The 25,502-nt window shown below is 29.9% G+C and overlaps 1 protein-coding gene across 2 annotated transcripts; it reads right to left on the bottom strand.

Moving 5' to 3' along the window:
- Positions 1–2,012: 2,012 nt before the first annotated feature.
- Positions 2,013–10,280, bottom strand: LOC101205598 (transcription factor bHLH155). Of its 2 annotated transcripts, none has more exons than XM_011660961.2 (12): positions 9,162–10,279; positions 8,466–8,636; positions 8,079–8,163; positions 7,899–7,940; positions 7,204–7,263; positions 5,785–5,898; positions 5,570–5,602; positions 4,423–5,445; positions 4,216–4,317; positions 3,824–3,964; positions 3,535–3,660; positions 2,013–2,535 (listed from the first exon to the last, which is right to left on the bottom strand). In XM_011660961.2, the coding sequence occupies exons 1-12, from the start codon at positions 9,257–9,259 to the stop codon at positions 2,455–2,457; spliced, it is 2,076 nt and encodes a 691-aa protein (XP_011659263.1). In that variant the 5' UTR covers positions 9,260–10,279; the 3' UTR covers positions 2,013–2,454. The 2 variants fall into 2 exon arrangements, with proteins under 2 accessions (XP_011659263.1, XP_031744622.1); XM_031888762.1 differs by lacking the exon at positions 2,013–2,535 and adding an exon at positions 2,561–2,907 and having other exon boundaries at positions 9,162–10,280.
- Between the last annotated feature and the right edge of the window lie 15,222 nt (positions 10,281–25,502).

Below are 25,502 nucleotides of genomic sequence, written 5' to 3' on the forward strand. Positions count from 1 at the left end.
GAAATAAATGTAAGAGAAAAATAAAATAAGAACTAAAAACAAAAGGAAATATAAAAAAGAAAATTATTGAAATCCAAAACAAAATGGAGCTCATAGATCTTTTGGTTTTTTTTCTAAGAAGTTGAAAGCTAAGATAAGTGAAGGTTATAGAGACTAGAGGTTTGGATGATGAAGAAGAGACGTGGAGATTGTAAAAAGCAAAAAAAAAAAACCTTTTTCAAATGGTTAAAAATTCAAAATGGTTATGGTTAGTTTTCTTAATTTGGAATAAGTGACTTAGTTAAATTTGCTAATTAACATTCTTTTTACAAAAGTTGGATAATCACATAATTAAAAATTAATGACAAAAATTAAATTAATTTTAAATAAGGTCGAATAAAATTAGATAGTTTAGGGTATAGGGTTTAGGGTTTAGGACAGGAGGTGTTGATTTTTTTTTAAAATAAAGAAATTGTTATGGATTGAATGCACACATAAATAAATAGATGAACACAATTAACCTAATATAATATAATATATTTTAATTTTTATAAATATAAAACACCAAAATATTTCGTGTAAAAAGTTAACAAAGGGCATGAAATCCGCTATTTTTTAAACATTTCAAGTTTGTCTTTTTTTTTCATCTTCTTCTGCAATTTTTCTTTTCCTTTCTATCGTTTTTTTCTTTTTTTATAATTTTTCTTTTTATATTTTTGTATTTTTTTTATATGTTATTCGGTTCGAGATGTGTACCAAATATAAAATATCTTGAAAAAAAATCATTAAGATATTGGTACACGATCGCTACTAAAAAGTCTTAAGAAGAAAATTTACTTAGATTTAAATAATCTAAACAATCGTATAATCAAATCTAAACGATCATATAATCAAATCTAAATCATTGTATATCAAAGGATCTTGAAAAAAATCGTTTTCATTACTGCAAGTGGTCAATTAATCGTATGTTGATTCGAACAATTTTTATATTTTTTATTGTAGGCATGTAAGATTTTTTTGTTTTCAAAATTGTTTTAAATATTTTTTCGATTTGGGGTATTTTTTTAAAAAAAAAAACCCTCCCTCCCTCTATCTATATATATTATTTATATATATTAGAGTAGTAATACATAAATGAATCGGAGGGAATGGATAGATTAGCTGAACTTTCATAAAATCTAAATCATAAAAACCCAATTAAATGATTTTCACACATTTCAATGTTTTCTTTTGCTTTAAGAAATGGGTCAATTTTAAACTCATACCAAAATTTTCTTCTTCACATAAAAAATGGGTATCAAAATCGTTTTAACTATACATATAACCCTATATATATATATATATTCTTATAACTTGATTCACACTGAATTTAAAGACCAACTCAAAATTTGTCAGTCAACTGCTAATAATTAAAGTTAGTAAAAGTAGGGTGTTCCAAACACAGGACCTTTTATATACTGATATGGTTATTACATGTTTTTTAACAAGATCTGATCACTGGAGGAGCGATTGGGATCCCAAAGTTCTTCATCCATGCAAGTGGTCAATTATGGGATTCCAAATGGGGTGATGGAGAAAAGGAGTTGGAAGCCATGGGAGAATTCCATGAGAAACCAAAAGAAAAGAAGATGAAATGGTACTCAAGGGATCCCTCACAAAAGGTTAAGTTTTATTGTAATGCAAATCTTCTAATTTCAAAGACAGCAAGTTGGAGAGAATCCATAACTTTTGAGTTTCGAGATGGCCCTATCAACGCTCGAGCACATCCTCCAACATGCAGCTGAAAATGCTTTAATTATTTCATTTCATCTTTCCCTCTCTTTTTTCTTAAAAACTATTTGAAAATTCGGATTAGTCCAAGAATACCTCTCCAAACCAAACCAAACCAACCCATTTACACTCCTAGTCACAAACCCACTAATATCAAAGCCACTATGTACTGAAGGGATTAGATGGGTCATTCACGTTAGAATATGATAACTCCATTTACCACAAAGGAAAGTCAATAAGATGAACCAATAGCCTTTTTAGTGTAGGTAAAAGAAAAAACACTTATATTGTTCAAATGAACTTATACTATTAAAATTGGGTTATACAAATACACAACAGATGCACTCTATCAAGTAGAAAGCTCTTTTTTCAAACAAATTACATTACTTGCTAGATAGAAAACACACCCAAAGAAACCAAAAATAGTTTTTTTTTTCACACTTTAGAAACAATAATGCTCTTCACAGAAACTTGGTTTGCTGTCAGAGTAACCCAACTTGGTTTGCTTCTTTCTTTTTTTCCTTTTTCCTTTTTCTTTTTCCTTCTTCATTTTTGCTGTATGGGGAAGGGTGAATCTCTGAGAAAAGTGTTGTACTCCATAGCAGGAGACAGACGAATAAATAGTCACAAGACAACAAGCAAATCACACTATTTTACAGAAGGAATCTACACAAACAGTTGCAAAAAGTTCAGCAGTTGAAGCTATCACATTGTACTACTGCGCTGTAGTATTTGAACAAGAGACCATAAGATATCCATTCTGTGTATGTTTCTGTTATTCTCCCCCTACAATAGTTCAAAAACAGATATCAAACAATGATTGAGAAGTATGATGAAACATCGAATTGGCTTTCACACTGCCCTACAAATTGAAAATGGTTTCATTCTATCCAATTAGAGATATCCCAACATTTGATTTCACCCAACATACCACTATAGAGTACATTTAATGATAAGACAGATTTCCGTTCAATATACCAGATACTTCATCTTTTCTTTAAATGCATATAGTGCGTAACTCATAGTTATCTACATATCATCTAATATACTCACTCATTTATGGACTTAGAATGTGTTTTTAAATGTCTAAAGCATAGCACTTTGGAGCCTAGGCACAAGGCGCACCAAAAAGGTGTGGGCTTTTTCCTGTGAGGCACACTACATGTAAAAATATTACATTAAAAAGAGAAAGCATGGCTAAAGTGGAAAGATGGAGAAAAAGATCTCAAATACAAGAATTTTTGCATTTATGTTCAGTAAACTTGATTCATTTAGTTAATAAAGGAAAACTCACTACTTTTTTTTAAAAAACGAAAAGGCCCCAAAGCTCGGAGCTTTGAGCCTTGGAGCTGTACAAAAGGCACATTGCCTAAGGCGTGCCTTATTTTGTGAGCCTTGCCTTGGAAAGGAGAGGCGCTAGACCTGCGTCTTGAGCCTAGGCGCACAGGCGCACACCCGAGAGGGCTTTTTAGAATACTCTATGGAAACCCAACAAGTGAAGATAAGAGAGGAAATAAAATTGCAGGGTTTAAACACAAAACCTCATGAACCACTTAATCTAATATTAAATCACATGTTAAATCACCAATTGACCCAAAAACTTAAATTGTAGGTGAAGGTAAATTTAATATTTATATCATCTAACACTTTCAAAGTATGTAACGTGTTGCGAAGCAAAAAATAAATCTCATGTGCTGGTAACCATGGTCGATTTCATTAGAAAGATGGAAAAATTTTAGCACTTCACAACCAACATTAAGAATTCTGATTTTGGCCAATTTATACCTCAACCACAAAACAAATCCATGTCTTCTCGCCATGAGCTTCTGTTATGCCTTTAAGTATTGTCAGTCCCAAGCTTCTAATAGCCTCTGCTATCTCCAAAAAGTGGCTGCATTCTTCACACAACATCTGCATAAAGGTGTGTCGCTTTGTCAATATGTTAAACAAAAAAAAAAAACTAAATGAATTAAATTCAAGAAAAAAATATACAACAAAATATACCTTGTTTATGCAGAGAATTTGATTACTGTTTTGCTCTAATTAATAAAAGATAAATTTTCACAAACCATACCTCTACAAGAATCTGTCCATTTTTGTTGAGATTCTCCACAATTATGGAACAAACTTTAAGTTGACCGCCCACCTCAACGGCCCAGCTCGATCCCTGATCAGTATCTGAGGTTCCCAACATGCCACTTCCCTTCTGATGCAACTATAAGATGCATAACAAGAAGAGGAAAAGGTATCAAGCATTAGAACATAAAAATGGTCATTTTTTATAATAGTTGTTATTACTCATTATTCTTTGGATAATATAATAAGCATGCAATTCTCTTTCGCCAAGCAAACTTGGCATGATGACAGAAAAGGTACAAAATGGAACAAGCTTTCTAACCATGTAGAAAAGATAAATAGCTTTCCTGTTACATTTAGGTTCCTACGCCATGAATGTAAGCCACTTACTTTCATGTTGGCGCATTTAGTTAGCTTGTCAGCATGCTTGGTAATGCCTTGCAAGAATAACATGTGCTTGATTGTGCGCTCCAGCAATGAATCAATACTACACTGTGATACAAGCAAGAAACCTTTAAGTGGATGAAGCAAAAAAGTAATGGAATATTTTATTTCCATCCAGAAGGAAAAATGGATGAATGGATTCTCAGAAGTTACTTTTGCTCCATTTGGTACAAGCTCCCGAAGTTCTTTGATTCGGTCCTGGATCAATTGTCTGTCCCTTGGCCTAGGCCTAGAACTCTCACCAGGTCTAGCCCTTCTTTTACTATTCTTTGCCGGTTCCGAAGACTTGTCCAAATGCTCACTACCAGTGCCAGAATAAGTCGATGAGAACCCTTTTGGTGACATCACCCCACAAACTCCCGATGAGCTTAAAGAGTTCTGCATGTCCTCTCCAGTAAAAGATGTTTGACTTTGACCCATAGAGTAACCTTCTGAGCAAGCAGATGTTGTAACATTTGTGGAAGGCTCAGGAATTCTTTCAGTCGTTAACAGAGACTGTCCAGACTTGCACAGAGACGTGTCACTTTTAACATCAGAACCACTGTGACAAACATCAGCGACTACAGCTTCTAGAAGACGCTCCGTCGGTGAATCAGATGTTAACTGGCTACCACTCATTCCCTCAGATAACTCAAAAGCTTTACCACCCAAAACGTACTCTGTTTGCCAGTCGAGATAAAGAGCATCTTTCAGAAAAGCAGGACCAAGTACTTCATGCAGCTCATAACCGGCAGGGAACTTCAATGATGTGTTCGATGGATACATCTCAATAGTTTCGGATGCTTCCATATCATTCTGCAAGTACATTTCTGTATGATTGGTTCGGATAAACATTCCGTTGTGATTAACTCCATCATAGGCAGAAGAGGGGTGAGGATTCATAGAAAAGTATGCATCATTTGTCATTATCTTTTCAGCTGGAAGTAAATTACCACATATATTAACCATATCCATGGTGGAATTTTGTGATTGTACATTGATTTTTTGTTTTAAACCAACTGCCTTATCTTTGCACCCACTAGGCTCCCCTCCACACATCCTGTCATCAAGCAATCTCACTTGTGATTTAAAATTTTCCACATTGATACCATCTGGCTTTGTTGTTAGAGATTCAAAGGCCTCAGATCCTGACAACTCTAACCCCACATTCTTGCTCACACTTGCAACTTCACCTTTCTGTACAGAAAGTAGATTTAAGAAAAATCCCAAGTTTAATCATATGAAGAAAAATTTATGTAACAATATCCGTGCTGTCTCTATTTTCACAAGTATCTAAGTTGTTAAAGCAACCAGGACTCACCTCTGTTGCTAAGCTTCTAGACGGAATGTCTGCCTACAGAAAAGGAAAATTTGATATGATGAGTGTGTGTAACTAGTACAAACTCTATCGACAAACCAACACAGAAATTCTTTAATTGCCTACTGTATTTTAGAATGTTGATTTTTTTATATACAGACATTCTTTAATTGCCTAATGAATGAAAAAAGGGTAAGAGACACAGAAAGACAAATTACCATGTATCCTGAGCTTTTACAAGAATGCATTGGCTTAATTTCCCCTGCTGAAGACTCCTGGAGAGTTAGAAAAACATTTCTGATGCGAGTCACAAGATTGACATCCTCAGTTACCTAAATCCAATAAAAAAATAAACACAGATAGAATAAACAAAAGTTAGATAACATTCATATATAAGAATTGAACTGAATATTTGCGGGATATCTCTGCACTGATCCGTGCAAGTTAAACCAAGTACTCTCTCCAAGTAGGTTGAGTAAGTGTTTTCAGATAAAGCTGTTCTATAAACAAGAATAGTAGTTACAAAAAGGTAATTAGGTAAAGGTAACAGGTGCTAATCCTAACCTAAATCTAGAAAGTGAGCTTACAAATTGATATTCCAGTCACATGAGATCAAAAATGAGAAATATTACAGAAAGAAAACTTTAATATAAGAAAACCAAATAAAAATTACCAAAATTTCCCTTGGGTATCCAAAAAGCACACCACTTTATAAATTAAGGTCAGCAGAATCAAGAAGATCTTGTGAAGATGAAAAGCAAAAGGAAACCCATAAGAAAACCAAAAGCATCACAAGAATACTTCATTTTGTTCTTTTTCTTTAAGATAGGAAACCATTTCATTGATGGTTGAAATCACAAAAGAAGGGGGAAGAGATACCTAAAATCCAAAGGAATTAAATAAACTTCTCCAATTAGACAAAAGAAAAAAAAGTGTATAAGAGGAGAAAAGAGAATTTGATTTACACCAAGAAAAAGCAATAAAGAGAACATTATCAAAAAAATTGTCTAGAAGTAGTCTCCCTAGATTTGTCAAGTATACTTCCTTTGTCAACTTAATGAAAGAAGTACTAAAATTGATGAAACAAAATGAGGTCTCCAGCAACGCTGCTTCAATGTACAAGTAAAAGGTTACGTGTATTTTTAACCCCATTGTTTAATGCATGGGTAAAAATTACTGAAATAATAGACATTAGCAATACGAATAATGGAAATAAAATGTAGGGCTCAGACTCTCTTTGTTGTTCCTGCCAAAGCGAGTTTACCTCATCGGTAATTAGCATGGCCTTCCATTCTAAAGGTGGGAGGTTCAAATCCTCCAACCTCCATTGTTGTACTAAAAAAACTATTTTTAATGTTCCGATTCAAAAATAGAAAAACATACATGTTTTAAACCACCTTGTTTCTAATGCATGTGTACCGAAGTTACTATAAAGTAACAGTCAAATACTAAAACAGTTGTCGGGAATGTCAGCCAAGAAGAAATTAAAATAAATTATAATATCAGAGAGGCCTATTATCATAATAGTATAACATGTAACAAGTTCAGATACAGATAGTATTCAAAACAATTATATTTACTGCAACTCGAAGCAAAAAGTTGACATTCATCAAGGACCAGAAGGACGGTGCTCTTACTTTATCTAAAGATCCAAGCTGTAAAACCCCATGCGGAACGACTGCTACTACAACAATTGTCTGCAGAGCATATAAATAACAATGAAGTAATCAGTTTGAAAAATATATTTAAAAAAGAGTTTAACAGAAAGAAAACTTGAATAAGCTGGATTTATTCTGACTTTTCATCAAAACAGCACATGCCACCCTAGTTTAATCAAAGAAGATTGTTTGATCCTTGACCAAGTTAAGCAAAATAAATCTACAAAGTTTGATCAGGTCAAAAGTAAAGCATTTTAGAATGTCGTACCCAGACATCAGACATTATGGGTGATGAAATAAACCAGATGTTACGAGTAAGAAAGCATGCTAATTTAGATTGACAAATAGATAATGAAAAAAACTAATTGTTAACTTCATTTGAAAGACCTACAAATGTTATTGCAATCATATAGTATACGTAATAATACATGCCTATCCTTAAGGAACAAAGGTTCTCACTAAAAAGAAATCCAAGGTGCCAGAGTAGCACAACAGTCACTACACCCAAACTTGTAAATTACAATCCAATGGAGAAATACACGCTTAGTCACTAAAGTGTGGCCAATCAAATGAAATAATTGTTTCCTAGTTTTCTGGGTGTATGCATTTGTGTGTGTGTGTGTGTGTGAGAGAGAGAGAGAGAGAGAGGGAGAGCAAAAGAAACGCTGCCATACCTTAATGCCAGCTGAAAATTGTGTTTGCCAACCATCACAGTACTATTAAAAAAATACCAGGAAATGAGTAATCAAACGCAACCTCAAATAGTAAAAGAAACAAACATTTATTTATATACCTTAAATGATAAGATAAACTTCACTAATTTAAAATTATTCCAGAACAGGAAAGTATAGCACCTCAATTGTTGAAGAGAAATTTGGTATTTGTTCGTCTGCAGTAATCCATTGATGCTTTCCAGTAACTGCCACTTGTCCAACAATCCTGCAAAAGAAAATGACTATTACAACAAGGTGAAGCCAATTAGAAGTTTAAAAAGATTCCCAGAGAAACTGGTATAATCAACAATCTCAAATTTTTAACAGGAGTAGGCTGATTGAAGTCCCATTGCAACAAAAAATTTCAATTAAATTAATGATAGTTATTGTCCATTATGTTTCCTCTTCAAGCAAACCTGAAGTAAGGATAAATGACAAGATTATATCCACACTAAGGTGTTTCAACCAAAATTGGCTAGAACTAGTCATAAAATAACAATATAGAATGACAAATGTAAAGACATTTACCCTTCTCCAAGAGAATATACATGATAGGACATCTTTGCAACAGCTAATCCAAGAGCGTCATGTGAATAATGCCCATCATAAAACGTCTCAAGCGTTTTTCTGAAAAACTTGCCCTCTGGAGGTTCATGTTGTTCAGAATTGTCATAGTAGCCATCCTCCCAAGTCAGCACCCTGAATTCGACATTAATTAGAAGTTAACAGATCAAACATTTATATCAATTACAAGCCCAAGACTGGTACATACCAATAGAAAAATCAAAACAGGGGAAGGGCATTGCTGGACAGCAAATAGGTATCATCTACTGACTAACAAACACGAGAAATAGCCATACAAAAATTACAATCATTGCAGCTTATATTATATAAACTTCTACTGATCGAGAAAGGAAAGGACAGGAAAAGAAGGGATCATCCAATGTAATTAAACCACAAAATGAAAAGCATACTTTTACAGAGAAATCCTAGTAAATTCATCCTTGAATTGAATGGTCGTCAAATTTCCCCTTTTTTGTAGTTCAACGTATCATGATGTGAAGATTTGAATTAACCATCCCAGAATCAGAATTAACAAAAGAAAATATTTTCTTTCTATTCATCCTAAAATCTTCTTTGCAAACCAGAAAGCGCAAAAGGATCATTCAAATGCCCAACATTCACAACAAAATAAACAATAAAGTGGAAAGAAGAACGACTTACATTCGAGCCCGATGTTTAAGTTTCCAAAAGACAGCATACTTCCATTCAGAGTTGCAACAAAAGCTTTTGAGTATTTGGTGCAAGTCAGTAGTACCCATCTCTCACTGAAGAATTTTGTCAAATGCCCCCTAAAATGAATACCCTACGCAAAATAGGGCTTGCTCCTAAAACCACCTTGAAAAAACCTCAACTCTAAACACCTTGAAAAATGAAAATACCCAATTTTCCTAGCTTCCCCTATACGAACCTCGACCAGCCTGCTTTCTCCTCAACCCTGCTCGCCGTTTTATTGGCGGTCCAACTGTTGGTAATAGCAGACGATCAGTTCCCATCCCCCTAAACTCAAACAACCCCCAAAAAACCCCCAACTCAAGTACACGAATTCTTCAACACAAATAAGATGATATGATCAAAATTTCACCACCAAAACTATAACTTCTAACACAGTGATTTCCATAAGAGTTGGTATAAGTACAACAATCCATTAAGAAGAAGAACAGCAGAAGTAGAAAAGAATTTCAAACAAACACTTCAGAAAGAGCTCTTTTTCTCTCAAACCCACCACAGATCACTCAAACAAGGACAAAATTAAACCCTAGCTTATGTCGGAAGACATGGATAAACATATGAAATCCACATTAAAAACAAAAAGAAAGCAATCAAACAACAAAAGGGTCGTAAGAAGAAGTGTTTCCAAGCTGAAAGAAGAACCCAAAAGCAAAACCCAAGAACCGAAAAGGCGAAAAAGAGAAAGGGGATGGGATTTCAACAAGCCCCTTTACAGAGAAAAACAATTTTGAAGCTTTTTGACTGCGAAAAACGACGAGAATCACAGAGAAATTCAACGCCCTGATCTACATTTCCTTGCATTGTCTCTTTCTTTTTCTTATTTTTAGCTTCAAATTTCACAGAGAGATCCCTCAACTTTGCTCCTCTTTACACAACACCGGGAAGAAAGCAGTAGTCTAGAGAGAGAGAGAGAGAAAGAGAGGAAAAAAGGGGGTTGAAAATGAGAGAAAGCTGTGAGGTTTCTGTTGAATTTTGTTCGCTTTTTCTCAATTCGTGGGGGCAAAATAACAGAACAGAAAACACACTCCCAACAAACAACGGATGGTGGAGAACTTCAAAGCCAACGCCTTTAATACAACTGGACGGCTCATTTTAGCTTTACCGGCGAACTAGCCGCCGCTCTCTCTTATTCTTCCAGCGTATGTTAGCTGATTATTCCTTTTTAGTGGAGGCCATTTTAGTAATATATGTGCCAAATGAAGGGCAAAATGGACCGGCATATTTTTTACTCTCCATTACACACTTTTCTTCCTCATGTTCCTTCAATTTTGATACTAATTTCTATGTATTTGATTTGAAACTGTGTCTTTATTTGCACGTTAATATACATATGTCATTGTTTGTTACGATTAAAATGAGAGTAGGGACATAGTAATTGATTTTGTAATGCTTAGAGATTAAAATAGATGTTTTAAAATTTGAGAATCGAAAATGAAACATACTTGAAAGATTAAGGACCAAGATAGAATGCAAACTTTTTCTTTTTTTTTATAACATTTATCAAGTGTGAGGGTGTAGGATTGACCATTCAACCGTGAAGAAAGTAGTAGTAGAAACATCTAATTATGTCAAATTCATAATTACAAGAACAATTGAAGTTTAGAAATACATGTTGAAATGTTAAACAACTCTACGTTTCACTTTTCAAATTTTAGTCTTGTGTTTAATAAGAATGAATATCAATCTTAGATTCAAAAAATATCCATAACTAACTCCTAATAATTCCTTTTTAAAACAAATATGATATTTCTTCTTACTCGACACAACATTAAAATTACACATTGCATGTCAATTAACATGAAAATGCACGTCAATTTCCACCTAGCTAAATTCACTATAACATGTAATTTAGGAAGACATATGGTTTGATTGTTATATTTGAAAAAGAAAAGTAGTAATAGAAAAATGAGGGATTTTTTAATATATAAAATTGATTGGTAGATTGAGTTTGTGGGTAAGTGTCAAAAAAATGGCAAACAACATGATGTGTAAGGAAGGAAAATGCTCCCTTGATCCTTTTCCTTTTAAAAGAAAAAAATTGCCATTATTCTCTTATTGCTTGGGCTTTTGTTGGACAAAGGGCATATGAATGTTTGTTTGGCACAAACCTTACCCTCCTTTGAGGTCCTTTTCAACCATGATTTTATTGATATAAAAGTTGTCACAATTACACCCCATTCTTCTCTCTCTCTCTCTCTCTCTTTTAAAAGGACTTCATCTTTTTGTATTTTGTTTTTTAAATCATCATTATATTACTCTTTTTCTTTTCTTTTCTTTTCTTTTCTTTGGGTTATGGTTATTGTTGGAACGATCTTGAATGTGAGAGTTTGTATTTATCATAATGTATCTTTTTTTAGACCAAAAGTGAGATATATATTACTCTCTTTTTTTGTAATGCTATATATAAACTTTAGGTTTTGATATAACTTGTACTAATTGTGTTCAATTCATTTTCTTTTTCATCATAGTTTAAAAATCAATAATAAATCAACACTTACTATAGAATATATTTTAACTTCTAATTCTATCTCGTTACATTAGTAGGGTCTTTAAGATCAAAAAGAGAATTTGAAAAATAAAAAAAAGTTGTTTTTGTTTTTGTTTTTGTTTTGAACATTGATATGAAAAATTTGAGTAAGAAACTATGAAAAAACAAGTACAATTTTCAAAACCAAAAATAGTAATAATAATAAAAGCAAATAGTTTTCAAACGGGATTTTCTAGGTTTTGAAAAATGAGTCTATAAAACATCATTTTCATCTATTTATTTGATGTTTTGTTGTCTACTTTTTTGGATTGTTTACAAAATGAAAGCCAAAATTTGAAAACAGAAATAAAAACTTTTTTTCATTTTGTTTTTTAAGAACAAACAGAAGTGAGAAATTTGAACCACAAATCTTTTGATTTTTAGCACATACAGATTCTAGTTGACCAAAGATAACTTGTTTTTTCTTTAGAAATTGACTAATAATAACAACATATTGTAGAAAATATTTGAAAGCATGATTAAGAAAATTATTAAATAACAATATAAAAATAATTGAAATAATAAATTTACTTTAAAATAAAAATACACCCAATTATGTTTGATTTAACTTTTTCAAGTGTTTAGTTTTGAAAATAAATCATTTTCAACCATTTAGTTTTGAAAATAAATCATTTCATGAGTAACTCTTTCTTAAGTTAAAATTAATTCACTAAACATTATTTTACTTCATTTACATTTAATTTTTCTAGAAGCACAACTACAAGGTAATTATTTTTAAAACTAAAATTGTTACAACAATACAATATGTTTCGCTTATTTTATTAAAAGTAAAACTTGAGCATCACGTTGAACAATATGTTGCAAACATTGTTATCGACCAACGACTTCTTCACCAAAATATTTATATATATATATAACTGTATGATTTGCATATTAATAATATATATTTTTGAAAAGTATAAAAGTTGGTCATATTTATATCGTGCTCTTATTCTTTTTTTAGGTTTAGCTACCACATAATTAAAAAACTTTGTACATTGAGCATTTTGAGCTTCAAGTTTGTCTAAGCCTCAACGCCATTTGTTGAATTCAAGGAAGAATTAGATATTGATATTATATTTAGGGGAGCATAAATATGGTGAAAGTGAGGGGATCTCGCTCTTAAAGAGTGATATGAACTAGGACGCCCCCGTGTTACCTTTGGGACCAATCACATGTTCAAGAGCCAAGAAACTACAATTAACATTGAATCCTCATATTCAAGAGAAGGTGAACTCAAGTGAGGAGATTGAAGCAACAATAGTAATAATTAATTATAATATTTATAATTGAAGTCAGTTGACGCTATAGGATGAAACCAATTGAGTTGTGTAATTTTTTTATTTTCTAAGAACATACTTTATTTTTTGGTTTTTAATTATTGGACCCACGTATGTTTATTTGGGTTTTAGTTATGTTGAATTAAGGGTATAATTTATGTCCTTTTTAGTGCAATAGGTTAGATTTAGAGTAGGAAACAAAAGTACAACATACTAGTTTTTTATTTTTAAGATTTAGGGTTTTCCATCAATAAAAATCATTGGTAGGATGACAGACTCTCGTCACCATTCTTTTGCAATTCTTGAATAGGGTTGCATGTTAAATACATTCAGATAAGTTTGATCATCTTCGCTTGTAGAGTGTTTGAACTTAGAGTGAGAAACTAGTTCTTTTTATCTATTGGTTTTTTATCCAAGGGTAATCCAAATGTAATTCATTCCATCGGGTTGTTGTCAAATTGAATTGAGAGTTTTAGAATTTGATATTAGGGGTTCACCAATTGAGTTCCTAATTTTCAAATCCTAGGAGTTTTCATATCAAGGGGAACTTACACATATCTTATTGAGTTGATCCCATACCAAGTTGTAAAGCATTTTTTTTTTTTTTTTTTGACGTGAAAGGAGTTCAAACTTAGAGGAAGCCCAAGTTGAAGTTAAAGAGGAAGCTATACGTGTGAGTCACCACCGAGGGAGTCTATCATATAAGTATTTTCATTGTAATAGTTAAACTCTTTATATAGTAAAGTTCCGTTCCACTGGACACGCAAATGTAGGTGCTTTTGTACCAAACTCGGTTATCAATCTTCATATCTTTATCTTTTCTAAATTTTTTTGTGTGACTCTTGTGATCCATACATACTGTTTGACATTGTATGATTGTTTAGATTAAATTAGACGAAGATAATCTTTGTATCTTTGCCTCATACTCGACATTGTATTATGTGTTAGATTCACCCATTTTTTTCAACAAGAATCTCAAATAATTGTTTAGATTAAATATATATAACCACATCAATTAAGTATAAAGCATTCTAATTCACCCACAATTAAAAACAAAAAAAGCAATAACTATGTTAATTGATTAATTGGTTTGTTTTATTAACATTGAAATGACTAAAATTTAGGAGTATAACATAGAAGCCATGCACAAATCATAATGAGTGTCATTTGATCATGAAAGTGCTCTAAAGTTGAATGTGTGAGAATTTGATAATAAAAAAAAATGGGAAGAAATTAAACTAAAGGGATTTTTGCTTTTTCTTTTTTAGGGTTTTTTTTTTCTTTTAATTTTTCCTAAATGTTCTAATTAAATAACATACTTATTTCAACAATGTTCCCTGTACCACACCAGCAAGACATCATTTTGGGAATCCCATCATGTGTGTTTTAAAAGTGGGTGATCTTATGGGATTATTGCCATTCATTTCCAATCATTTTATTTTTTTCATCTCTCTTTTCTCTCCCTCTCTCCCTCTCATATTTTCTTTTTAATTATAAATTTTGTTGGTTCCTATTTGAGGGGAAAGTGATTATAAGGGGAAAAAAAGAAAATCTACTTTGCTTATGAATGATTAAGAAGAAAACAAAACTATGTTGGAAAGGAATATAATCCCTTTATTAAGAAAAGAAAAAAAAGAAAGGAAAAAAGTGAACATTATAGGGTTTTTTTTTAATTCATGTATATACGTGTATGTATAGTTCATGAGTTTTGATAACTAAAGTAAAATTGTTTCAATTAAAATCTATTTTTATTGGTGAGATTTAATTGCAAAAGAGATGTTACAATCAAATTCTCAAACTATAGAGAGAGAAAGGTTTCTTACAATTATGCTTGGTGAGTTTGGTGAGTTTAATTAATAAGGTTTTCAAACATCAAGGGCCTAATTAACTTCTTCCTGTGGGTTTAGTTATTTAACTTTGCAATTAAAAAGGAACATGTTAGTACATATCATTTATTTATTTATTTATTAAAAAAATGTATATAGAAAGCACTTTTCTTGGATAACCATTTGATTTTAATTTTTTAGTCTTTGAAAAGTACGTTTATAATCCTTTTTCATCACATATTGATTTTCTTTTATTTAATTACTTTTATATGGATGTTTTGAAAAACCAAATCCATTTTTTAAAACTATAAAAAAGTGCTTAAAACATTTTTTTTAGTTTCATTATGAATTTAAATGTTTAGTTTGAAAAAAAAACATAATTATGTATAGAATTGTAAGAAAAACAAATAAAATCTTTCAAAAAGAATTAAAAAATAAAAATAGTTAAGAAAAGAGATGTAATTAACACGAAAACCATCTCATAAACTATATATTATATTATCTAAAGTTTCATTTACTAATCATTATGTTTTTTGTTTTTTAAAATTAGATGTACAAACATCGCTAACATTTTTTATTTTGTTATCGATATTTTACTTTTTCAAAAATTAAATCAATTTTAAAAATTTATTTTTTAGAATTTGACTAAAAATTCTAACTCCCAAATCTGCAGATTTTAAAGTTTATATTGAAAGTTATACAAAATAATAAATGAAAAGAAATTAACAACAGCAATCACTCTTACCCTTTTGGGAAAAAAATACTAAAAGAAATTAAAACTAATTATAAATTTAAAGTTCAAAATGAAAATAAAGATTATATATAATTTATGTATGAAACAAAGAAACGAAATGATAACAAAGATCAGTGATGAAAATCTAATACAATCAATTGCAACATAAAAAAAAAATTGTTTTTGCTTTATTACTTAAAAAAGATTCAATTTGTCCAAAGTTGATTTTAGTGAGTTTTACCTAAGTCCTTAGCAATATAATTTTGCATTAATCATTCTATTCTCTTTTCTAATGGGGATTGTTCCTTATTTTTATGTATAGAAAAAGTGAATGTATTAACTATTTCTCTTATGTTATAGCATGATCTAATAGCTAAATCATTTCTCAATTTTGACTATGGTCAATATTTTGTTTGAGATGTAAATATATATATATGGACTAAATATTTATTCTAATTACTTATAATAATGAGATGATTTAAAGGTTATATAAAAAAAATTGAAATCTATGAACTTTCATGATTGTGTCTTATATATAGAGGGTGAGCATCGATTGATAGACATCGATTTTCTAACTAAACCAACACCAAACACACTATGATTGGTCGGTTGATCAATCGGTCTAAGCCCCTTGAAATTTTTTTTGAAATGGTATATTTAGTTCGGATTTATCTCCAATCAACCGTCCTCGGTTCGATCGGTGTTGAAAAAGAAGGAAGATAATATAGAAGTTAATAATTTTCAATATGTTTACTTGTTTACCGCTAGTTTGGATGGAGAATATTTTATTTATTGATTATGAATATGAAATGTTTATATTTAAATTATTAATTAGAATAATCATTTGGGAGATTTTGAGGTTTGGATATGGTTTGTTGTTGAATTTTCGAATAATATATTTATATATGAAGGAAAACAACTAAATTGGAAAAAAGAATATATATTTGAGTGGATTTTTGTAATGACTAAATAAAAATAAAATTGGAAAATATTTTTGATGAATATGAGAAACAAATGAAATAAAAGTATATGTGGAGAGAGCAAGGAAAGGCAGATTTAGGGGTCTTTGTTGATAGGGGTTTTAGAGCTTTTGTAATTTTTGTCTTTATTAATGTTTGAAAAGACTAAAAAGAAAACTTGAAAATTATTTTTTATTTATTAGGTTGGACCAAATATGTAGCTTTTCTTTCAAATTACAAATTCCCTATGATTTTATGTTGTCGTATGTGATAATATCATAGTCAATTTTCTAATTTAAAATAATAATAAAGAAATGTGCTAAAAAGAGAGAATAACAAAAAGAAAATAAAGAGACAAAAGAAGAATCATTTTCTTTAATTTGCTTCGATGCTATAAAAATAGGTTTTAACAAATTATTGTACTAAGAGATCAAATTATCAATCTTTCTATATATTTTGTAAAATTTTGAACTCAATTTGATTATATATATCAAGGAGGAACCTTTTGAACAAAACTTGTTAGATAATTCATCAAGTAAAGATTAAAAAAAAAAAAACTCTCTCTCCCTCTAAAAGGAAACCAACATCATCCCTAGTAGATTTCATAGCTTAGCTTTTTACAAACATATAATCTACAAGATGAGTCCTTAGTCTTCAAAGTCATGAGTGATAACTTTGATCTCTCTCTCTCTCTCTAAATGTCATTCAGTCAATATTGATAGGCGTCAAAATGGAAGACCCATTTCAAAAATCAAACTTGCATAATGCCATATTTGTGTGTGTGTGACATTAGTGGCCATTATACCTCAAATATATATATATATAATATAAGTATCCTCTCTCTGTTACCCATCTACCATCTATTTCATCTTCTTTAACCCTTTCTCCTATTATTATTAGTCTCATTCATTGTATTGCCATATTCAAGGTTATGTGTGATTGTTGTTGTGTGAGTTTTCAATCCGAGCATAACTTACTAGATAATGCACCAATTAGTATCATAGAGGGTATAAATGTGACCATTAATAACCATACACTGCTTTATCACATGAATCACCACCAAATTTTGGGGTTGAACTATGATTTGTGTGTGTTATATGTATATGTTCTTCAATAGGTAGGGTGGATAATACACACATTTTTTGTCATGCCAAAATTGTATAAAATATAATTGGTTAAATTACAAGTAATTTTATAATTTGAAGTTTTTATTAAAAAAAAATTGATTTTTAACTTTCAAATTTGTTTATATCAATCTTAAGAATGTATCTAATAAGTTTTTAAATTTTTTAATGTTCTTTATAAAGTACTTGAATATTTTATATAGACATATATGAATTTAAGATATCATTAAACACTAAATATAATGTAGATTTATTAATTATAAATTTAAAAGTAGTAAGTCAATTTTTGAAGGTTGAAAAATAAATTTTGTAATTCTAATTTAACCAATATAATTTAAGTTGGTTGGTGAATTATGGTAGGTTATATTAAGTTTGGATTATGGGATTTCATGCAAAAATATCAATCTTTAAATTCATGATTACCGTTGTTTGAATTAATTAATAAGGGTAAGTTTTAATGAATCCAAAACTAGAATTAACTAAAAATCATATAGCAAAAACCGTTTGGACATATATATGATAATTTTAACTCTTACTTTTCATTTTACAACAAAGGGAAATAGTAATAATAATAATAAAGAAGAAGCATCAAAGTGTAGCCATTATCATATATAATATCAATTTAAATTTGTATAGTTTTCTTTTTCCTTTTTGTTGACAAGTTTATGTCAACTCACACAAAAAATTAACACCATTGGTGGCCCCAAACAAATCTAAGTTGTTAGAGAATCCAATGATAATATATATATATATTAATGAAGAAGATTGATTAATCAACAAACCTACAACATAGCACTTATGAAATCTAAGCCATTCAATATTGTTCATGATTGTTTAGGTTGATATTGATCTTGTTTATTCTACAAAGCCAAGGCTAGCTAAGGGGCAATACAAATGTAGCACTCAACACATTTTAGGAGAACACAAAACACCATTCCAACAACTAATTACTACATAATATATATATATCTAAAATTGATTTGTGGTGAAGTTATAGTTTTCTCTTTCCAATGTAGAAAGTAATTGCATGATAGACTTGTAGCCACCTAATTTTATTTTACATTTTATTATTTTTTTAAAGAATTGAATATTGATAATGACTTATAATTTTTTTATTCTTTCAAACGTATCTACTCATTTTAGAAAGAAAAAAGAAAAGAAATTATTTAATTTTAAATAAAATATTTTTTAGAACTTATTTTACTCATTTTAGGAAAAAAAATAAATTAATAAAATCTTTTAAACTTATTTCTAATGAAAAAAAAAGAAATTAAATTATTTTAAATAAATTAAGTTTTATTTATATTTATTTTAGAAAAAAAATCATTTTATTTCTTTACAAAATCTCATAACAAGCAATTTTCTTTGGGATTTGCATCATTATTTATTTTTCTTTTTTCTCTTTTAAAGAAAAAAAGAAAGAAAATAAAAATGTAAATTTTTTTTATAATGATCTTGGTACTTTTTTTCTTTTATAATTATTCTTTTAAAAAAAATTATTTAGCATTTTTCTTCTCCCTAAAAATAATAAATTATAGAGAGAAAGAAAAAGACAAATTTTTCTTTAGAGTTATTATCATTATTTCTTTTTAATCTCAACTCTTCAACTCTTATTTTCTTTTTTCTAAAACATAGAGAAAAAAAAACGAGGAATAGAGAAAACTTATTATTATTATTACTTTTGTATTATTGTTTTCTTTCTTTTATTTATTTATTATTATTATATTTCATTTTATTTCTTTACACCCCTCTGTTTCCTTTTCTTCTTATTTCTTTTTTTCTTCCTTCCTTATTTTATCTTTTGTTACAAATTTTTTTCCCTTCTTTACTTAATTACATTACAATCATAATAATTGTTTATTATATGTGCTTAAATTTATGTAGGCATGTTTTTTCTTACGTTTTACATTAAATTTATTTTGACAATATTACAACATCAATTATTTTGCATGAGTTAATTGTTTTTTTTCTTCTCTATATTAATATTTTTTTTACAGTTTTTTCTTTCGACGGTGAATTTAGAAATATCTACAGGTTCATTATTTCTGAATTCTTAAAGTGAGAGAATCAATTATTTTGGACTGGAATCAATTATTTGGGAGTCCAAAATAAATCTCCAATGTTTTATTTTAAAAAATAAAATCTTATCTTATTTGTTTAATTTGCTGTGTTATATGTTTGATTCTATATTGTGTATTATTTCCTAGTTGACCTAATTTTGAAATTTTTCTTAAATTTTATTTTTTAACAATTTAGAATGTTTTGCCTTAAAACTATTTTTAAAACGTTTTTTTAATATTAACATATAAATTTATATTTTATAAGGTTTCCTATGATACAATTTGAGAAATTGTAATAAATTCTCATTTTCTTATGGTGAGAAATTTTTTTCAATATATAGTCTAATTAATGTAATATTATTTAGCTTTTTTGATGGGATCATTGCTTTGATATTGATTGAATGAGGGGTAAAATAAGACATTGGTTTTAAAATAAATTTTTAAAAATATTTTTAATTCAAGATTTGAAATTTAGTAACTGTCTTTCTAAATGAATGCTGTGGGATGCTAATACCTTCCTCATACACAAACGACCGTTAAACTCAACTTTATTTTCGTAAACCATTTTTTAATAAAATTATTTACTTTATTTCGATGTCCAATAATCACACCGTAAAAAAGATTGGTGGCGACTCATATTTTCTTTTAAAACTAACTCTTTTGAGGACGTCTGTCTCTCTGCGTCGTATCGAACACATAGCGACATGACTTTATAAAATTTGAAAAATATAGGACAAGAAGAATGTGGTTATTCAATTTATTTAAATGGTTTGTTGAATATATAATTTTATGATACTTAGGGGTCGTTTGGAGCAGGGGTGGGTTATAATAGTCTGTGGGGTGCAGTATTATAGTCTATGTTATTATAATCTATGTTTGGATTCATACTATTATAGTATGTGGTATTATAAGTTGTGTTTAGGGTGAAGACTACTATAATATGAGTTTTTCACTTACTCTTTTTTTGTTTACATATATATTGGCACGTGAAATACACATGGTAAATTATAATAGGTTATATAATTATTCTTTATGTTTTATTTTTCGTAAAATAATTTTCAATTTTATTTTATTAAATAGTAATCATAGTTTCAAATCTATAACCTCCATGTACAAATGTGAAATATCATATAATTAAGAAGGTTAAACTATAAATTAACTTTAAGTTTTATGGGTATACACACAAACACATATACATACACAACACACACATAAATATATTAATATATGGAATTTGATATTTAAGAACCCAAAATTCTTTTTTCCATGAAAAAGTAGCCTAAAAGCATATTCTTATTTGTTAAGAAACAACAAGAACAATTGAGTATTTTAATTTACTTATAAATTAAAATCTAAAATCCGTTGATTCAGTTGAAAGCATCTTTTGCAATGTTCACATGATCACAATTATACGTAGATATAAGGCAACTGCCCAGTAAATACCCAACTTCCATTCCTATCTTTATATTATAGAAATGAACCCAAAAGCCAACTTGGGAAGCAGATTTTGTAAGACATAAGCAAGCATAATCCCAGATTTTGTAACACAAGCAGGCATAATCGCAAGAGGGGAGTTGCATAATCAGGTGAGCAATTAGCTTGGTTGTGCAACATGACATGAAAAAAGCATTATAGCATCGTCCCTTTCCCATTTGAAGTATAACCAACAATCATGGAGTTCTAACTCACGACGTATATCAGAGGCATATCATCAAACACTTTACTAGCAGTTTGAACTTCCTGTGAGTACATTTGGAATAAAACGTGATCAGATCATTACCCACAGATAAATCCAAGTCCAACGCACATTTCAAAATATGTCCATGAACAATCTCACCCTTGTCACTGTTCTTGTTTGCACCACATGCCTTCATCACAAAAGGAAATGTATAGCGATTTGTGGGTGCCCCACTGACTCGCATTTCATGATCAAATAGGTTAAGAGCTTCAACAAACGGACCCAAATTTGCATACCCCTGTACAACCACATTCCACACAAACACATCTCTTTGAAGCAATCTATTGAACACCTTCTGTGTGCAGTTCCCATATTGGATTCACCTTCACCATGCTTGAAGTATTTGCCGATTAGTTTCGTGGCTACAAATCCATTTTGATCAAAACCCTCAACGAAGATCGGGCATGTAGTTCTTTAACGTTTATAATGGTTCTACAATCAAGGGTGGATTTATTAAGGGACCAGGGACACATGTCTCCTCACGTTATCAGTTTTTGTATTTTAATATTAATTTTGAAGTGTTAGATTACAATATATATTAAATTTAGCTTGACTTTACGTAAATTATGTTTCTATTGGAGTAGTTGTGCCCCTTAGTTCAAATCTCATATGCTACAGTTACTTTCTCAACCTAAATATCAAATTTCTTCCTAAATTTCAATGATATAATCCTAACTTATTTTCTAGCCCTAATTTGTTATCTAACCAATTTTTTTTTAAAATATAACAAAATCGATGATCGAAACTTCCATGAAAAACTTATTATTCTTTCTTTTTTCTTTTTCTCTTTTGTATGAAAATTTTAAATTCACGTATTTACATTATAAAAAAAATAATGTTAAAATTGTCGGTCTTTCTTTATTGATACAAATGTAATGAATGTTATTGGAGCATCAGTGAAACGTCGAGATTATTTTAACATTTTTTTAGTGTGTTTATTATATAGTGTCAGGTGCTCCCTATGTAAAATTTATGGATCTGCCACTGCAATGCCCCTCGTTGAAGGAAGGATATCTTAGCAATTTGAAGAAGGGTGATTGATTTTTTAACGTCAGAGCTTGCCAAGTTCGCTAGCAAAGCCCAGTCATTTTCTACTATTGTCACGACAGTGAACATTCGATTATCTAGTACCAGAAGTACTCGTGTCCATTGTGGATAATACGTGATGATTGTAATAACGATCATACCCTTAAAAACCATTTAAATATCTCACTTATTTCCTCTCCGACGCGACTATTCTCTTGTTCCCATTCTCATGCGACTGAGACCTCACTTTGTCGACTATGCAAGGAAAATGAGGGTTTCGGAGGCAAGGAAAACCGAGCATCCAGTGAAACCAACGACGAAGTTGAGCGGCTTCTAATGGATAATCGTATTTTAGTTTCTCCACGATTGGGTTGCAGATTATTAGAACAACGACGACGACAAAGCTGTAGATGATTGCTGCCCACGATCCGATGATGGAGGAGCAAGCGATGAGGGAGGTGGAGGGATTTTGAGAAAGGAAAACAAAGGGAGAGAGAAGGAGAGAAGGGGAGTAGTGCGCAAGGGCGACAATTGTTGAGGGGAGCGAGAGGAACAATGTGCTGTAGGGAGTGAAATAGTGTGTGGCACGAGTGATAATAACCTCTAATCTCCCTTATGCTTAATCCATGATCCAAATGTGGAGTGAGCTATTCTCATAGAGAGCAAACAAGTTCTTATTGTGTATGTGTAATTACAATTACATTAAATAACATAAATAACGACATAAAATAAGCACCCACTATTAGTTTATTGTTTTCTTAATTAAAAAAACTCAATATATTTATATATTTTGTCTTTTCTTAATTTTGGATCAATCACAAATTATCACGTTACTTCTCAAGTTAATAAAAAAATTACAAACAATCAAATTTATGGCAAATTAAAGATCTACAAAGTGTTTAAGTTGAAATTGAAGACAAAAATTGGTAAATCCTAATGAAGTCGTGTGTTTAATTTTGTCATAGCAGTCGGATCAAAGCAAACAAATTTGTTCCAATAATATTTGGGCAAAAGTTAAATTAAGCCTAAAAATAGGATTAATTTGATGCAAAGGTTAACCAAGTCCAAAACTTAATTAGTTTGTCGTGGGCAAACTTGGAAGAAAATTCGTCCAACAAAGACTCCATAGAACTCGTGGATACTCTATAAAAAAATCATATACTAAAGATCAAACCACATCTGTGTATTGCACATAAATTTGAGTTCAACTCTACAAAACACCTATCTATATAGAAATCTTGTGTGAATAATTATTATTTTAATAAAATTTAGCTTCTATCAACCATGAAAGTTAATTTGGAAGATTTATTAAAAGATTTAGGCATAAAATAAAATGAAAGATCAAAATAGTGTTTCAAGCTAACACAAATTATATATTTGTAAGTATTAGATTAAAAAACGGGTTAGTTAATTTATACACAAGCATATATATATATAACAAAACTCAGATATATTTATGACATGTGTAACAAAAAATAAATAAAAGTATGTGAAACAACAATTGTATTTTCAAAATTTTCAGATTTCCTTGGTTGGTTTTGAATTTCACGTTGAATATCTACTCATTTTCTACGTATTATTACTTCTCTTTATTCGTATTCCCACTTATTTTTGTTCACCATTTCTTCACTTCCTCTTTTAGAATTTCTTCCTTCTTTGTCATCAATCGTTATCTTCTTATTTTTTTTTCATTATCAATTATTGTGTTCTTTTTCTTTTTTGACTACATGATCTATCTGTCCTAGACAGACCATAGATAAATCACTATTTACAAATTTATTTGTTTCGATATATATAGATGGGAATATTTGTCGAAATGTTTAATTACCCTTATAGAATGATTTTCAATAAATACACATTAAACATAACAAATAATCCTCATCTATTAATTTAATGTAATACTAATAATAGGACCAATTAACTCAGTTTGAAAGTTAAGTCATCTTAATTATTAATTTGAAGATTTTTTCTTTATTTACAAACATAACTGTCACCATATAAAGAATTTGTCAATATATTAGTAAAATTGAAAATTTTCTATCCATATTTCAAACTTTAATTTTTAATAGCTTCACTCTTATTATTAATATTTTATCAAAGTCTCAAATTGATGAGATATAATTGAAGCAATCTGAATTAGAAGTTTACTGGTGATAAATATTTCGTCGAAGACTTCTAAAGAAAAAATGCATCGGTTGAGAGGAAAAGTAATGTTGGAAATGTAGAAGAACAATAACTACTATTAAAACGAATAAGATAACACATAACAACTAAATAAAGTCTATACGTAAATTAATGAATTGTGTTGTGTGTTTTTTTTTCCTTCATTCTATTCCAAAGCTAATATTTAGGGTTTAGGGTTTTTTTTCCTTCGTTCTATTCCAAAGCTATTAATTCATTCATTCTATTCCAGAACAATAACTACTATTAAAGGGAATGAAGTGCACGGTAACAACCGACTCTACTAATTTTTAATCGGTGTTCCAAAGGGTTATGCTTAACTAATTAGTTTTTGTTTTCTTTACTCACAAGTTGATATTAGAAAAAGTTGTAAAAGGTATAGAATTCATCCAACCAAATGTAATTCTAATTTGGTAAATATCATAAGTAGGTGAAGTCTATAAGCAACCACTAAATAGCCTAAGTTGATAACCCACTAGGAAGCAAATACCTTTTTTTCTCTTTTTCCAAGGGAAAAAAGTATAAGAATAATGTTTTTGTTTTTCAACAAAGGACATATTTTCCTAATTTACTATGTTTTTGTGTACTTGAAAATATTCTTATATTCTCTCTAACACATCAATCAGATAGAATTTGATTTTTTTAGTACAATAATCATATAAAAATGATTCGAATCTTTCACCTTAGTTAGAATCTACTTTTATATGATGCTTATATTATTAAATATTTTGTTGTTTATTGTTTTTATTTTTTATGCTTCGTGGATTTTTAATAGAAATATCAATTTATCCTTCAAATTAATATTAAAATCATCAAAT

This window comes from Cucumis sativus, chromosome 7, assembly GCF_000004075.3.
Source record: "Cucumis sativus cultivar 9930 chromosome 7, Cucumber_9930_V3, whole genome shotgun sequence".
In the NCBI taxonomy this organism is placed as follows: domain Eukaryota; kingdom Viridiplantae; phylum Streptophyta; class Magnoliopsida; order Cucurbitales; family Cucurbitaceae; genus Cucumis; species Cucumis sativus.